The sequence below is a fragment of the Hemicordylus capensis genome, chromosome 4 (assembly GCF_027244095.1).
Source record: "Hemicordylus capensis ecotype Gifberg chromosome 4, rHemCap1.1.pri, whole genome shotgun sequence".
Classification (NCBI taxonomy): Eukaryota; Metazoa; Chordata; class Lepidosauria; order Squamata; family Cordylidae; genus Hemicordylus; species Hemicordylus capensis.
In genome coordinates this window covers 177,993,857-178,012,025 of record NC_069660.1, presented here as the reverse complement: position 1 = coordinate 178,012,025, position 18,169 = coordinate 177,993,857, and the positions used below count along the sequence as shown (strand labels likewise).

General features: G+C 43.5%; 1 protein-coding gene across 4 annotated transcripts in view; it reads left to right on the top strand.

Annotated features, from left to right (window-relative positions):
• ADCY2 (adenylate cyclase 2) overlaps positions 1-18,169 on the top strand; it is a 193,363-nt gene that overhangs the window by 54,280 nt on the left and 120,914 nt on the right. For all 4 annotated transcript variants that reach the window (XM_053243793.1, XM_053243792.1, XM_053243791.1 and 1 more), the window contains one exon: positions 13,348-13,509. In XM_053243793.1, coding sequence (XP_053099768.1) covers positions 13,348-13,509 — 162 coding nt within the window. The remainder of the gene's footprint in view (positions 1-13,347; positions 13,510-18,169) is intronic.

Genomic DNA, 18,169 nt, shown 5'->3' with positions numbered 1-18,169 from the left:
AATATATGTGATTAGAAAATGAACAATATGAGCACAAGACTGTCAAAAGTTCAGTGCTAATGAACGTGGGGGGGAAGTTCTTTCTCTCTCTTGTTTAGGGATATTTGCTGTGTGTGCATTGCCCATCACTGTTGCTATTGTGGCCACTTTTTTTTTTTTTTTAAATTTCGGGGAATCTCACTTCTTCATGTCTTCCTAGTTGAAGAATCAGTCAGTAAGAGGGACAACTCATAACTTGCCAACATGCCAGGAGTTGTTTCCTGAAAATAAAACATGACACCAGACATAGCTAAAAACCTGCAACTTGCACCAAACCCCCTAGTGTTGTTCAGCATGACTCTAATGTCTTGGATAAGATACTGCTTTGCACTAGAAATTGCTGTCGAAGATCACTTCCTCTAGGTGGTGGATTAAAAGCCCATACTTGAGTAGCACCTTGTCTCACGAATCCAACACCGAGGATGAAATTGTAAATTGAATAGCCAGAGCCAATGTCGTTTTCAACAGACTTTTGAATGCATTCAGGAGAACACTATTAACCCTTCAGACCACTTGGAAAGTAAATATTGACTTGTCATCTTTGTGCTTTTGAAATCAGATAGCCAGCATATTAAGTAATTGAACAATTTTAATCTGCATTCTTTCCCATACATATTTCAAAAGACTTTGCTGCTGTCATCAGTTTGCACACATCAATGCATCAGACGTTGATGTCAAAAATATCTTGCAACGTATATACAACCACAATTGCAATTGCTGGACATATGTTTGCTTATAGTTTGCCTATGTGTTGCAACATATCCGTGAACACACTCTTTTTCAGTTCCCTCTGTTAATATATACACCATTGTGGTGTGTTAAGAGTGTTGGACTAGGGCTGCAGAAACCAGAGTTCAAATGCCTATTCAGCCATGAAACTCACTGGGTGACTCAAGGCCAGTCACATATCTCTCAGCCTAACCTACATCACAGGGTTGTTGTGAGGATTGACGTAACCATGCACGCCATTCTATACATGGTCCTTGGAGGAAAAGTGGGATATAAATGTATAATAATAATGTCTGAGAAGTTTGGATTGTTCTGGCCCACATATTACTGTCTGAGGAATAGCGTAACCCCAGGAACAAAGAATGAAATTGATCATTTCTGATGTTACTGCATTAATTAATTAATGCTCTGGCATTTGTTAGGGATTTAGAAGGGATTGAATATAACCTAGAAGGGCTGCAGATAACCTTCCTCTCTCCTGCCCCACTTTATGTAGACACAAAAGCAACCAGAAAACAATAAAATCTTTTGGGATCTGTGAGCCCTAAAGTGCTTCAATAAAGACTACCTGTGGGGCTGGGATCCAAACAGTCCCATGAGTGATCAGAAAGCACTTCCAGACCAGATATATATGGATTTTATTGAGGTTTTATTTTACCAATTTTCCCCAATAGCTGCTTCCCTCCCCACACCAAATGGATACACATAACACTCAGTTTACCTGTTGTCCTCTCTCTGGACTCACTTTGGACTGGTTTTCTTTCTTTGTAGGGGTGGATCCAGCAAAAAATTACAGGGGGTGACACAGGAAAACTGCAACACAGTACCTCATCCACATTACTTTATGGAGTTAATCTCAGTACATAAAAATGGTAACTACATTAGGTGTCTGAAAATACTTTATTTTAAAAAGAAATTCTGAATAACATACTTCCCATTGACTTGCAGATTCAATACAGAATTGCACAGACAATCCTGCCACTTAAATTAGCCGAATGCACTACCTTTTACTCCAGAACATGCTCAGGGAAAGGTTCAAACTTTTTGGGGGGGGAGGGGCGGGGGGTATTTTTAGAAGGAATTCTGAACATACTTCCCACTGGCCTTTGTACCAAGTTTTGCATGGACAGTCCTGCCTCTTAAATTAGCAAACACCACTTTTCCTATTGTTCCCTTTTCTTTGCACTTAGAAGAACAAGCCCAGCTCTCCATTGTGGCTCCCTCACTCTCCAGGCAGCTCTATTCAAGTTCCGAGCAGGGAGAATCACATAATGGAGGAACTAGAAGAGGAGAGCCAACTGACTTGCTTTAGTCCTTTCTGTTCCCCTTTGGTCTATACTTGGTCAGGGAGGTAGAGGGAGACGTGAGCCTTGAAGAAGAGGGATGTTTAAGCTGCATGGTATAGGGAGCCCACAGCAGGGTAGCTCTCTTGCTGGGGAGAGGGGGCAAGGTAGTAGCCAGTGAGCTGTGGGTAGTGGGTAGTGAGTGAGCCAACCGCGATGCTGGTGCTGCTAGCTGGGGAGAGGGGGAAAGTCGGGGTGGGTGAACTTCAGCAGTCGTGAGGAAGACAGGGCCACCAGGGAAGTTGGGAAGAGAGACAGAGGGACCAGCAGACTAGCTGTGGGGGAGGAACAAGAATTCAGGGAAAGCATAAAGGCCGAGCAGATTGGAGAAGGTCAGGACACCGAAAATGAATTGGAGTGCACCATAGACTCCTTACAAGCAGCCCCACACTCCTTCCCTCCCAGGGCCCAACTTGCAATGTGTGTATATTGTACGGCTAGTGCTGCTTGGGGAGTTCCAGAGCCTCGGACTCTGAACAGGGGAGTCAGTCAGTCAGTGGCTGTCTGCATCCTGCCTCTCAGACAGACTCTTGCCTGCTCTTGTTGAGGCTCCCAGCCTCACAGTAGCTCCTGCTGCTGCTCCTTTACTTGTGTTGGACCAGGCCCAGTTCCACTTGACCTCGAGTGGAACCCTCCAGAGCCAGTTCGGGGGTTCTAAGTTCTTTTACAAATATTTTTACCAGACTCACCACTGACTCTGGGGCGGTGGCCACGGAGGGGTCTCTGCCATTTCCCCCTCCCCCCGCTGGCCGCCACCTATTCTTAAAACGGTTGGTTCGGGACCATTCCTGCCCTTTCTCCAGTGATGGTGGCCATTTTGGAGGCTGCTACTCATGCCCTATGGGCGTGCCCCATTGGGCATGCCTGGCGCCCTCCAAAATGACCACCACCACTGGAGGAATGGCTTGAATGGCCTGAAAATGGGCCAAACTGGCCCTTTTTAGAGTAGAAAGCCAGTGGGGAGAGGGGGAGATGGCAGACACACACACACACACACACACACACACACACACACGGCTGCTGCCGCCGCTGACCCAAACCAGGCAGTGAGTTTGGTTAAAAAATTTTTTTGTTTAAACTTAGAACCCCTGAACTGGCTTGAAATCAACCCAAGCTGGGGGTATGTTCAGAGGGCACAAAACCAAACAGGTTTGGTTTTGAGTCCAGTCTCGCTTCAAATCAAACTGGGCAAACCAGTTTTGTGCACACCCCTACCCAAAGGTGCTGAACAGATTGATACTGTCTTTATTTTAGGCCTGGTATTGTTTTTATTTTAGGCCATACAATAGCAAAACCTCTATGTTTGACATACTTCCCAACAAATGAACAAAGATGCAGTGCATTTGCCTCTGAAGAAGAGCAACACTCGAAATGCATCATGCCTAAAATAAAGACAATATCAATTTGCTCAACAGCTTTGGGTTTTGTTCCCCCCTTTTTCTGTTTGTTTTTTTGGTGGTGCATCATTCCTGACCCTTTTCTCATTTTGTAGTGGGGCAATCTCTCATGGTTGTTGTTTTTTTAATCCAAAACTCCAGAAAAATTGATTACTTTTCTGTAAAATTCAAAAAAACTCTCCCATTGAAACATATGGGGAATGAACCTTAAACAAACCCTGTCTTAACTCTCATCTTAAACAGAAGGTTTTTGGATTACTGAATATTATGTTAGCTGTCTTGAGTCCTTGGGAATGGGTAGGATATGAATAACTAAATGAAATACAATTCAGTGGAATGGGTTTACAAATAAGTATGCTTGGGAATGTAGCTGTAATTACAAATTATTTTAAGCAGTTGCAGTTTCCTTCAGCTCTGCAAAGTTTAGTCTGCACACTAAATGATAATGAGATTATGTACTAAAATTAAGCCACTATTATAAATCCTCATAGGATGGATGCCTAAATTTGGAATTAGCAAGTAAAAGGCTGAGGGAGACAAGGAAAGATGAAGGTAACTGATAAAATGATGAGTTGCAGAGGACAACGAAAAAAATAACATAATTCCTGTAGCACTGGAGGCTGTTCTGGCTTTCATTTTATCTAACTACAAACCTCTTTCTGGCTAACAGTTTATTAAAATATGTGAACCTCTCACTGATGGAATGGGGCTCTCGCACTGGACATAAAGGCTGTCTGTGGAACTGCAGGGGGGAAAGAAAGAAAAAGAGCAGCTCAGACTCTTGGTCTTGGTCTCGCAGGATGTGGTTGCAAGCATTAAGGGAGTCAGAAGCAACCTTTGCTCCCTTCAGATGGAACTGATTTCACTTGTTGCCTTGGGAGAATCAGCAGACTAGAAATCCACATGATAGATAGGAGGGAAAGTATTTCTTTATTTAAACAGCAGCAGTAGCATAAGACTATTATTAGTAGGGCCAAATAATGAATCACAAAGTATTGAGAAACTTTTGACAACTCTTATTTGAGTTTTATTTTAAAAATTGGGGGAGGGGTGGAAAAGGTATTGCTGGTTATGATGAAAAGCTCCAATCTGCAATAGTTTTAATTGCAATGGGAGAGGTGTTCAGAAGACTTAATTAGGGGCATCATTTTCTGACTACTGCACCCGCATACAGCAGCCAATAGCGGTAGCAGAAATCCCATCCCATCACTCACTGCCTCCTCCCAAACACTGACACGCAGGCCTTTGTCTGTAGAGGCGAATGTGGTTTCCGTGATGGCTGGTGCTTCCATGAGCAGCAACCTCAGATGACTCAGGTAAGCACCTGCCCTCATGGTTCCCACACTTCCCCCTTCAGACAAACGGCACCATAACAGTGAGCACCTGGCAGGAGGGGTTGAGTGACAGTGGCGGGGTAGGACTTCTTCCCCACTTTCTTTGCTCTCTGAATAGGGCTTGTGCTTGAAGAGATCTTCGGTTATAGCAAGACTGAAGTGAAGGAACGATGGCAGTGACTTTATTTAATAGCTCTTGTGCTACATACAATTATCCACTAGACCTGATGAGTCTGATTCTGTTCATATTTACCTCAGAATGAGCTTTATGGCCCAGGAGTTCACAGAGAGCTCCAAAGCGGACCAGTTAATCTTTCCACACCAAGATGTTCTACCTGTTTGTGTGATGAATATGAAATTAAATACATTCATATTTCATGTACTATATTTGGCACTGACAGTACCCTGTTGGCTAGGGAAGAACATTTGTTATTTTGCTTATGCTGAAAGTTGGCCATTTTGCAGGAAGAAATCTAATGCATATTCTATTTTAAATGAAATCTCTAGCAGGTTTCAGAGATCTAGATTCTCTCCCTGTCCCCCATCTGACCAACTGGCATAAAGAGCAGGGATAGTATTCTGAACTTTTCCCACTCCCACCAAATGTACTGTATAAGTAAGTGTGTGTGTGTGTGTGTGTGTGTGTGTGTGTGAGAGAGAGAGAGAGAGAGTGCTGTCAACAGTAGTAGTGAAATAGCATTTCTCTAAAAGATCTTCGGTCAAGTGTGTTGGGTTGTAATAGAATGCAGTCTGCTTTCCTATAGTACTGTCTGGTTGATGTACTGAAAACAGTTTGAGTTAGGTCTCTCAATTTCTGAGTAAAAGATAATACAATATTTAGCAGAAGTCAGTGAGAAGGGAAGAATGCTTTAGGGAAATAAATTGTAAATAAGTTTACAGTGACATTTTCAATTTCAATTTATCCCTCATCATACTTCTTCATGCTCTTTCCTCCTTTCTAAATTATCTTGGTGACAGTTGTGATCACTTGCGGAATTAGAGGTTTACGAATATACACACCTATATCTTGTCCCTATCTTCAACACAAGATACCCTCTGATAGGGGACAAAATAGCTTTTGAGGGTGGAGATTTTGAGCAGTCATAATTTAACAAAGAGCTTTTCCTCTCCTCCTGATGGCCGCCTCCTCCTCCTGCTCTGTCTTTTCACTGGAGAAGCTCAGCATGGCTTTTACAGTACAGTATTTTGTAGGAAGAGCTTTAGAGTTCTGTAGATGCCCTACAACTATTAAAAAGACAGAACAAGAAAGCTGAGAGACCTGGCAGCTCCTAAGGGGTAAAAGCCTGCACAAATAAAAGGGAATTTAGTTGTTTTTTAAAAACAGCCAAAGATGTCAAGTAGCAGACATTAACTGAGAGAGCATTCCAGAGCCTGGGGGCAACAACAGAGAAGACCCTGTCCTGTGTGCGTGACAATTTAGCCTCTCAACACCGGCAAACAGAGCAAAGGCCCCTCTGATGATCTTGTTGGGCGGGCAGAAGCCTTTGGGAGCAGGCGGTCCTTCATGTATCCAGGGTCCAAACCATTAAGGGCTTTAAAGGTAACTAGCTGAACCCACACAGAGTGTCTGTGTGCTAGGACTTTGTTGCTCTCCTTGCCCCCAGACACATCCCCTGCTTTTTTGCTAAGTGTCAGCCACCCGCCCACCCGCCACTTGCTTGCTCATTCCCTCCCTGCTGCTCACTCATCCTCTCCCCACTGCTCGCTCGTTTGCTTACCCTCCCACCGCTTGTTCTCTCACTCCCTGCTTGTTCATTCGCCCCTGCCACATGCTAGTTCACTCGCCTCTCCCTGCCGCACGCATGCTCGTTCACTTGCCCTCTCCCCACCACACGAACAATCATTCGCTCGCCCCTCCCCATCACACGCTCATTCACTCACTTACCCCCTCCTTGCTGCATGCTGGCTTGCTACTTCCCCGCTGCTCACTCACTTACTCGTCACCTTCCCACCGCTCACTTGCCTCCTCTCCGCCGCTTGCTCACTCACTCGCCCCCTATGCACTCCTTTCCCCTATCTGCATATGGAATCCCCACTGCCCAGTCACCATGGTACTTCTGCTCTGTTACTTCCGATTGGTAAAGCACTGTGTAGGCAGGGCTTGCCACGTATGACCTTAGCATATTATATATAGATAACCAGGACCTTGAATTGGATCCAGAAACAAATTGGCAACCAGTGCAGCTCTTTCAGAATAGGTGTAATATGGTCAGAATGAGCAGTTCCAGAGAGAACCCTGGCAGCTGCGTTCTGCACCAACTGATGTTTCCGAATGTTCTTCAAGGGCAACCCCATGAAGAATGCATTGCAGTAATCCAGCTGCGATGTGACTAAGGCATGGGTAACCATGGATAGATCTGCCTTCTTGAGAAAGGGACACAGCTGGCACACTAGCTGAAGCTGTGCAAAGCCACCCCTGGCCACCACCTCCACCTGAGCTTTCAAAAGCAGAGCTGGGTCCAGTAGCATCTCCAAGCTGTGCACTTGCGCTTTCAAGGGGAATACAACTGCATCCAGAGCCGGTTGAATCGCCCTGTTCCGATTGGCTTTCCTACTAATCAACAGCACCTCCATCTTGTGTGGATTTATCCTCTGTTTGCTGGCCTGCATCCAGCCCATCACGGCCTCTAGCCCCTATTTCAGTACATCCACTGCTTCCATAGGATCTGATGTTGGGGAAAGGTAGAGCTGAGTGTCATCTACATATTGATGACACTTCAGTCCAGCCCTCCTGAAAGGCCTCCAGCCTTCATGTAGATGTTAAACAGCATAGGGGACAATACTGAGCCTTGTGGGACCCCAAAGGCCAAGGAGTTGAGCAGATGTCCCCCAGCACCACCTTCTGGAACCTACCCCCAAGAAAGGACTGGAACAACTCCAATACACTATCCTTGATCCCTATACCCGAGAGGTGGTCCATGGTCCTATACCCGAGAGAAGGATACCATGGTTGAGGGTATCGAATGCCACTGTGCAGTCCAGCAGAACCAACAGGGATGCACTCCCCCTTTCTAGTTCAGGAACATAGATCAGGAACATCAGGGCAACCAAGGCAGTTTCAGTCCCAAACCCAGGGCGAAAGCCAGATTGAAAAGGGTCTGGATAATCCATATTATCCAAGACCCTTAGACAATACATCAAGTTGCATATTGGTAGCCAAAGATTTTACATTGAAAAGAGTATTTTAATTTTTAGAATTTGCATTGCAATATAATGTGGCAGAGGTATCTAGAAGTAGAATGTATCTAGAAGTAGGTGAAAATAGAGTTTTCATTTATTTATTTGTGCTTCAGTTGCACAAATCTCTTTAAATCTGAAGGCTGTTGTTTTCTTTAGGTAAGTCTTGCACTTAGAGAATTATAAACCTGTGGTGATATGCAAAAGCGCTAGTTTGTGATTTCTCTAAAATAAAATAGAGGAGAGAACATACATTGAGGTGGTGTTAGGGGAATTTTACATGTAAAATCCTATTTTTATGTTTAGATTGGGCTTCACAGATCAGGCCAAATTCTGGAATCAAAAAGTAATTCTAATGAACATGTATTTTATTTGGCGGTGTAACATTCTGCCTCATATCATTTTTTTCTGTATCCAAAACTTGATTTTTTAAATATTTAAGAACAAAAGAACAGCCCGGCTGGATCAGGCCCAAGGCCCATCTAGTCCAGCATCCTGTTTCACACAGTGGCCCACCAGATGCCTCTGAGAAGACCACAGGCAGGAGTTGAGGGCATGCCCTTTCTCCTGCTGTTACTTCCCTGCAACTGTTATTCAGAGGCATCCTGCCTCTGAGGCTGGAGGTGGCCTATAGCCCTCCAACTAGTAGCCATTGATAGACCTCTCCTCCATGAAGTTATCCAAACCCTTCTTAAAGCCATCCAGGTTGTTGGCTTTCACCACATCTCATGGCAGAGAATTCCACAAGGTGATTATGCGTTGTGTGAAAAGGTACTTCCATATGTTGTTCCTAAATTTCCTGACAATCAATTTCATAGGATGACCCCTGGTTCTAGTGTTATGTGAGAGGGAGAAGAATTTCTCTCTCTCCACTTTCTCCACACCATGCATGATTTTAAAGACCTCTATCATGACTACCCGCCGTCGTCTTTTTTCTAAACTAAAAAGCTCCAGGTGTTTTAGCCTTGCCTCATAAGGAAGGTGTTTAGGCCCCGATCATCTTGGTTGCCCTCTTCTGCACCTTTTCCAGTTCTACAAAATCCTTTTTTAGATGTGGTGGCCAGAATTGTATGCAGTATTCCAGGTGTGGCCGCACTATAGTTTTGTATAAGGGCATTATAATATTAGCCCTTATTTTATTTTTATTTTCAATCCCGTTTTATTTTCAGTCCCCCTAGTGTTGCCGCACCATAGTTTTGTATAAGGGCATTATAATATTAGCAGTGTTATAATGATCCCTAGCATGGAATTGGCCTTTTTCACAGCTGCCACACATTGAGTCGACACTTTAAACAAGCTGTCCACCATGACTCCAAGATCCCTCTCCTGGTCAGTCACCGACAGCTCAGATCCCATCAGCGTATACTTGAAGTTGGTGTTTTTCGTCCCAATGTGCATCACTTTACACTTGCCAATATTGAACTGCATTTGCCACTTTGTCGCCCACTCACCCAGTTTGGAGAGATCCTTTTGGAGCTCCTCACAATCTCTTTTGGATTTCACTACCTGAAAGAGTTTGGTATCATCTGCAAATTAGGCCACCTCTCTGCTTACCCCTGCTTCTAGATCATTTATGAATAAATTAAAAAGCACCAGTCCCAGTACAGATCCCTGGGGGAACCCACTTCTTACTTCCCTCCATTGTGAAAATTCTCCATTTATACCTACTCTCTTTTTCCTGTATTTCAACCAGTTAGCAATCCACACATGTACTTGTCTCCTTAAAGGGGATATAGTAGCTAGATCTTTCCACTGAACATTTCTTTGCTATAAAATAGTTGAGGCAGCAAAGCTAAAATATAAATGTGGAGATTATTTAATGTCGATGTTGCAAAGTGTTTGCTTACGTTTTAATGTATTTGTGGATGGTTGTGGAATGCATTATACAGTAATGCGGTCTTTAAATATTAAGTCATTCTGCACAAGCCGTATGTGAGTATGTGTGCCTCTTTAAGAAGAGTAGTCCATGGTCCCCCATTTTGCCTCTTGCCAATATGTTGTCCACCTGGGAGTTTCACACACATGGCTTTTAATTTGAATCTTCTTCCAAATGGAGTGTACCAGTTCATGTATCAGCTGAATTTACACCAAAGTCACTATGTGCTATCAGGCAGGGACCAGTACAGACAGGACTCTGTTTCCTCCCAAATTATGGCTGCGCATTCTGGCTTAGCCTGAATTATGTCCATCTTAAAAAAAAACCTGTATTCAGCGGCTTTTTTAAAGAACAACAACCCCAAGGCTTCAGTTATGCCCGGAAGTTTCTCTGTGATGTGTGGAGGGGCCATTGCCGATAATTTGGCATTTTCTCCAAACTCGCACTTTCTTTCTTTTGTTAATGTTTGCTGGGTGGATTTCCAGAGCTCCAAGTGTCAGCAAAGGAGAGTTTGACAGCTTTGACAGTGGTTCAAACTCCACAAGTTTACGGAAGGCTGAGGGGAAGTGAATGAGGGGGCGCTGAGAATACCCAGGACTTAAAGGGGGGAAAGAGGCAGGGGCAACAAGCATGAGGTGACACGGGCATCTTGGAAACTTTCACGGAACAAAACTGCTTTCCTCACAGCCCCCAAAACAGAGGAGTCATGCGGGGAGGGAGGATTCACAATGGCCCCCTCTTCAAAGCGTGGATGCTCCTAGCCTGCCCATCTCCCTCCCCTCAAAAAAAGTGGCTCGGCTTGAGCCTCCTTGTGTGTACGCTGCTGCGTGGGCTGTGTGGGGCGCGAGTCCCTGTATAACCCCCACGTCTCGACTCACTCTGTTCCTGCCGGAGCTGCTGCTGCTCTTGATAGCAGCAGTGGCAGTTGCCGGTTATTCTTCCCTCCTTCCTGTCAGGTGGGGAGTCTGTCTCCCCACTCACTCTCCCGACGCTGCGTTGACACCAGGACCCACCCATCACAGAGCCTGGTACTGCCTCACCTCTCACCTGGGTCCTGCTGCCCATACAATACCAGGGATGTGGGAGAGGCAGGCAGGCGGAGGGCAAGGTGGCTTGGCGTGCTCGGACTAGCTTTGAGAGGGTATTGACGTCTCTCCCACACGCACCCCCACCCCCCTCCCCTCTCTTTCCCCTGCACCCCCAAATAATGCATGCACGTGCACTTCCATCAAGGGAAAGAGGACAAAGAGGCCTGTTCCACCGTCACTGTTGTTTTTTGCGCCATCCACATGCAAAGGCACTTTGCAGAGTGCTGTCATTAGACTACAGGACAGGTCACTGCACTCCAAGGAGTTGGCAGTCTAAATCTAGACTCATATAAGAGGGAACCGTGAAAGTAATGCATAGGTTTATGTTTTATAAAGAATTTGATTTCTACATAGTTAGCCCACCACTGCCAGGAGCTCAGAGCCATATCCGTAGTTTTCTCTCAGCCTCCTCTTTTACAGTAAAAGATACAGTAATTAACTTTTACAGTGATAATTAGTAATTGGCCCAAGGTCACCCTTTGAGGGTTATTATGGCAGAGGGAGAGTTTGAAACTGCATCTCTCCAGTCTAAACTCAGTACTCTAGTCATGGCACCACATTAGGGTACCCATGTTCCTGAGCCTGATGGTGCATGGTACAGTTCCACTTTTAGTTGTTGTTGTTTTTTTGTCATGAAAAGTGCGTGCATTTGTGTATGTGTAGAAAGTAGAGTAAAACTGTATATAGGTTACCATCTGGTTGCATTTTTGTCTGGTTTACAGTGTTTTGTTTGTTTGTGTTTGTTTAGCCCAATGGTATATAAATGTAAAAAGAAATACATAATACATAAATAAGCTGTATTCCTTCTACAAGACTCTGCATATTTCTCCCCCCACCTCCGCCTCCAGTATAGTTGGGTGGTGCGGTGGTGAGAGTGTTGGATCTAGAATGGGGATATTTGAGTTCAAATCCTCATTCAGCCAAGAAACTCATCAGATGACTCTCGGCCAGTCACTTCTCTCTCAGCCTAACTCACCTCACAGGGTTGTTGTGAGGATAAACATAACCACGTACACTGCTCTGGGCTCCTTGGAGGAAGAGGAGGATATAAATGTCAAAAAACCAAACATTTTTTAAACTATAGCTGAAGGTGTGAAAGCTATTGTTGCTCATGATATCCATAGTTATCCAAGCAGAGGGAAAACTTGTGGAGCAACTCCTCACTTAAATTCTTTTGCATGGGTAAGAAAAGATACTTTTGGGAGATACGGGTTATAACTGTAAAGGGGGAAACTATTTGTATCTAGAGGGTTCAGCATGGCTGAAGCCCTGCAAGCAATTCCTGGATTTGCAGACTGTAGCTGACGGGCAGGCTGTCAAACTAAAAAAAAAAAAATGAAGGGGGCCTCTTGTGTCTCCTCCTCTGGGATGTGATTGGTGGGAGAAAAAACCCGGAGCAAGCCGTGGGAACGCACACAGAGAAAGATGCGGAGAGGAGCCAAGGAAATGTGAATGGTCCATTTAATGCCTCAAATTAAACAGTTCCAAATCTGCTGTGAAGCAGATTCGCCCTTCCGATAACCTACAGCATGAAGCCATGTTCGAATAACTCTCTGCTGGTTGCTGGGATTCTTGCAAAGAATTCTGGACTAAGTGGACTCTTAGTCTGATCTAGCAAGACATTTCTGGGCTCCTTTAAGCAAGGGGACCACTTACCTCAGGATTCCTTAATACAGCTTAGTTATTCTGACTCAGCTATGAAGAGATCTTGACTATGCACCCTTGGTTTGTACCTTTTAAGACATGTCTGTTGACCATGCACGTTCTAGAAAAACAAAAAAACCATACAACAAACAAAAATAAAAACCCACTAAAGCTAAACACATATAAACCATTGAAGCCTGGTTAGCCTACCCTTGCTTTGAAGCACATTTGGAGGCTTATAAGGGGTTAACAAAATCATATAAATGCTTTGAAAGTACTATCGGATATCATCAGATTGGTTTTTGAACAGCAGCCTCCCCTACCTCATACTAAAAAGCAAACTGCTTTTGAAACTGAAGGGACATGGGGTAGGGGGGTGGTCTGAGTCATTTGATTAAAGGTGGGGCAGAATCCTACTTACAGCCCCATGGACATGATATAAGTGTAATTTTAGCCAATATATGCTTTAAACTTTTAAAAAGTGGTTTTTTGAGAATAAAATAATTACAATAAAGAATCCTAACAAATTTTTTATAGCAGAAACTTTTGCAAACAAGAGACTGTTTAATTAGATGTTCTAGTTCACAAAAGCTTATGCTATAATAAATGCATTAATCTCGAAGGTGCCATTTGGCTCTTTGTAGTTCTTGCCACAACAAACATTGCTTTTGACGAGTTACCTTTGTCTTTTCTGTACAGGTGTCATTTTTCTTATTCATCATTTTTGTGGTCTATACCATGCTGCCCTTCAACATGCAAGATGCTATTATAGCCAGCGTCCTAACCTCTGCATCACATACCATTGTGCTGAGCATCTGTCTATCATCAACAGACATAATCAAGGAACACTTGGCCTGGCAGGTATGTTTTTGGAATGGGTCATTATGTGCTGAATAGTCTCATAATTACTCTGGACAGCAGGTAAAATTGAGCTGTGATTAAGAATATGACTGAATTACTTCTTGCATCAAATAAATGTGAACACTACAAATCAACTTAGTGTTTTATTGAGATAGTCAGCTTCATAGCTTTTGGGAGCTCAGTGTGTGCCCTGGAATTGCCCTGTGCATGCAAGGAAATGCTTGATTGGGACTAATGTGTGCAGTTTAATAACTAGTAATAATAATAAATTTATTATATTTAACATATTTGTTTACTGCCCACTACTGAAGTCTCACGGTGGTTTACAATAAAACAAATCAATTTTTAAAAAACAATTAAAAGACAAAAAAAGATCAAATTAAAATAACTATCCATTAAAACTGCTATACAGCTAAAAAGTTTGGCTGAAGAGCTGTGTCTTTAGTTGTTTCCTAAAAGCCAACAGCGATTGAGCAGCTCTACTCTCAGCAGGAAGTACGTTCTATAGCTCTGGGGCAATTACAGTTGTCACCAGACTAACTGGCAGCACCCTCAGATGAACCTCTGCTGAAGATTTTAATAGGTGGTGGGATTCATAACGATGAAGGTGTTCTCTTAAATACCCTGGGCCTAAGCCATTAAGGGTTTTATAGGTAATAACCAGCACTTCGTATTTTGCCTGGAAACCTATTGGTAGCCAGAGTAGTTGTTTTAAAACTGGAGTGATATGGTCTCTTTGTGACATTCCAGAGACTAATCTGGGAGCAGCATTCTGTACCATTTGCAGTTTCTGCACTACGTACGAAGGCAGTTCCACATAGAGTGCATTGCAGTAGTCAAGCCTGGAGGATACCAGCATGTGCAACACTGTCTTAAGGACACTCAGTTCCAGGAAAGGATGCAGTTGGAGAACTGAAGCTGATAGAAAGCACTCCTGGCTACCGCTTCCATCAGAAGTTGGGTCCAGAAGTACTCCCAAACTGCAGACCTGTTCCTTCTGGGGGAGTGTAACCCAATCCAGAAACAGCAGATCTATCCCATTCCATGAACTGTGGCTTCTTGCAATGAGTACCTCTGTCTTGTTTGGATTCACTCTGTTTCATGCAGCCCATTACTGCCTCAAGGCCAGCATTTAGAGAAGTTATGCCATTGCCTGATGAAGCTGACATGGAGAAATAGATTTGGGTGTCAACATACCGATAACACCCTGCACCAAATCTCCTGATGATCTCTCCCAGTGGTTTCATGTAGATGTTAAAAAGCGTTGGAGACAAGATGGAGCCCTGAGGGACACCATAGAAAAGCTCTCACTTCATAAAGCAACAGTCTCAAGTAACACCTTTCAAAATCTAACCGAGAGGTATGAGTGGAACCACTGCAAAGCAGTGCCCTCTACACCCTATCCTCCCAGGCGATCCAGAAGGATTCCATGGTTGATGGTATCAAAAGCCACTGAGAGTCACACTGTCTCTGTCAGTTTCCACATCCATCAAGCCAACCAAAGCAGTCTCCCCCTCATAACCTGCACAAAAGCCAGTTTGAAATGGGTCTAGATAAATCTGTTTCATCCAAAACTGCCTGGAGTTGAGAGGCCACCACCTTCTCAGTCACCTTGGTCAACCACAGTAGATTGGAGACAGTCCTATAATAACTGCCTAACTCTGAGGAATCCAAGCCTAGGCTTCTTTAAAAGAGGTCTAATAATTGCCTCCTTTAAACAAGGAGGCATCCTACCTTTCCTCAGAGAAGCATTTATGATCTCAACCAAATTTATTATTATTAATAAATAATAGTAATAAAGAATGACATATGTACAATACTTTAAAATATCACAGAGGGCTTCTGCACATTTTCCAGCAGTTATTTTAACATCTTATATTTCTCAGATGTATACTTCCAGAGTTGATTAAAATGATTTGCATGTAATGTGGTGTCTGTGCCATAATTATCAATATCAATTTTAGTGGTTCCATCAATGAGAGAGGTTTAAGCAGTTGCTCAACTCTCCCATTAATATTAAAGCACGTTTAAATGTGTTTAATTTTGGCTGAATCATGCCTTTAGTATTTATATAGCATTTTTTACTAATTTTTCAAAACATAAAAAAGTATTTAAAACATTAGATTTGGCCAGTTTTTGAAACACAACAAACTGTCCCCTCAAAAGGTTTTGTGATCATTGCATGCATGCTGTCTCTGGTAAAGGAGAATATTTTTCTCTCCCACCTTGTTCTTCCAGAGCATAGAGAAAGTGATGGGCTTCTGGTGAGCTTGCTTTTGTTTCATTGGGGCTCTTCATGTGCCCACTCTCTGAAACTTGTCAGATACAGATGGTTATTCACAGGGGTTCCATGCTCACCTATAGGCACAGATATGGAAAACACAAATAGTGAAACAAACCCAACCCTCCCCCCCGCAAAAGGGGGGGGCAAAAAAAGCAAGGGGGCAGAAATAAGAGAAGAAAAGGACCTTATTTTCTAGGTGTCCTGCTCTCCATCCATACCCCCACAAACCCTGAAAATGGTCAAATATTTGCCAATTTTTTAAAGAGCAACAAAATGGTTCTCTGCTGGAAAATGGACACTGAAAATGACACCGGAAGTCATTTCCGGCAACTCAAACTGCAGATGGGCAAATTTCACCTTTTTTTCTACCCACGGATAATGAAATTGAGTCTCTAAGACCCAATTGTGGAAATGCGAAATAACAGATATGGAATCCGCAGATAATGAGTAACAGACTGGGCTGGCGAATCCTGGGCTTGGCTGCTTGTGTGAATAGGCCTGTTGATTTGTTATTTATAGGTTCACACAATCGTTCAAATCTAAGTTTAATGTGAGTTACCAACATTGACATGATTATCTGAGCCCATGCCAAGGTGCTTTATAGCCTGAGATTCTCTGTTTGGCATGGTTTCACACAATCATGCTAATGTTGGTAACCCACATTAAACATAGATTCAAATGGCTTATGGACCAAGCCATAAACCCCTTTATCAAATTAGAACAAAATATGTAGTTAAGGTCATGATCCAGAAAGCCCCATATGGGCACTTTAAGTACTTTTGTGCATGCATGAGGTTTTGCTGATATTTGCTTCCAGCAGCAGTCCCTTACACTTATGAGTACTGCACCCTGTGCAGCTTGGGGCAGGGAGAGGAGTTGCTGTGAGCTATTCATGCCCTCCCACAAACATAGTACAGGTGTGGAAGCAATCTCATGGTTGTTTGGATCCCACGTCAAAATATATAAATTATATTCAAATATATGGCTAGTGGTGGGGGTCAAAGGGCTTTTATTTCTCACATTAGGTTCTCACTACTTGCTCTACTACTACAGCTACTAATATTGATATACCGCTCTTCAACCAAAGTTCTCAAGGCGGTTTACATAGAAAAATAAATAATACATAAATAAGATGGTCCCCTGTCCCCAAAGGGTTCACAATCTAAAAAGAAACATTAGGCAGATACCAGCAACAGCCACTGGAGGGATGCTGTGTTGGGGCTGAATGGGGCCAGTTGCTCGCGCCCGCTAAATATAAAAGATTCACCACTTTAAAAAGTGTGTCTGCTCAGTCAGCAGGGGGTTAAAAGATGTCTTAAAAGATATTTTATTTATCCATAGTGTTCAAACATCTGTAGAGAGGAGAGCTGGTCTTGTGGTAGCAAGCATGACTTGTCCCCTAGCTAAGCTGGGTCTGCCCTGGTTGCATATTAATGGGAGACTTGATGTGCGAGCACCTCAAGATATTCCTCTTAGTGGATGGAGCCACTCTGGGAAGAGCAGAGGGTTTCAAGTTCCCTCCCTGGCTTCTCCAAGATAGAGCTGAGAGAGATTCCTGCCTGCAACCTTGGAGAAGCTGCTGCCAGTTTGGGCAGATGATACTGAGCTAGATAAACCAATGGTCTCACTTGGTATATGGCAGCTGCCTATGTTCCTGTGCCTTAAGTTGTTCTCTCTCTCTCTCTCTCTCTCTCTCTCTCTCTCTCTCTCTCTCTCTCTCTCTCTGATAAAGTAACAGTTAAGTACACCTTTTGAAAAGTTTTAGCTCCCAAAGTCTTGGCAGAATAAAAAACGTTTTCATTTTTTTCTTAAGTGGAACAACAGAAGAAGACAAGGAGACCTCTGGAAGGTGGGGTGACATTCTGTAACCCTGGGGGCACCCCAGATAAAGCCCTGCTCCTAGTAGATGATGACAACCTGGCATCCAAAAAACACAGAGCCTGTAATAGGGCTTCATTGGATGGGAAGCTGCCTTGTTAAACTCTTACCTTGTATACACTTGAACTTTGAATAGAAATGTCACAGACTTGCTGTAGCTCTTGCATTTCATGGCCTTTAAGCCCTCCTGCATACACATTGTTTCTCTGTACCTTATAATCTGCCAACTGAGGATAACACTTCAGGCAGCTGATAAAGTAGGCTCCCATCCACAAACACTTATGCCACAATAAATCTGTTAGTCTTTAAGGTGCCACAAGACTCTTGGTTGTAATTGAGAAGCAGTGCAGCTATTTCAGCACAGATGTATTATGCTCCCTGTGTATCATTTCCTGTGACATTTCTTACTATGACGGGCACGCAAGGGAATTGCCTAAGCTCATGCAAAATATACTTTAACACAACCTTTGAAATAAATCCATAAAAGTTACTAGCTCA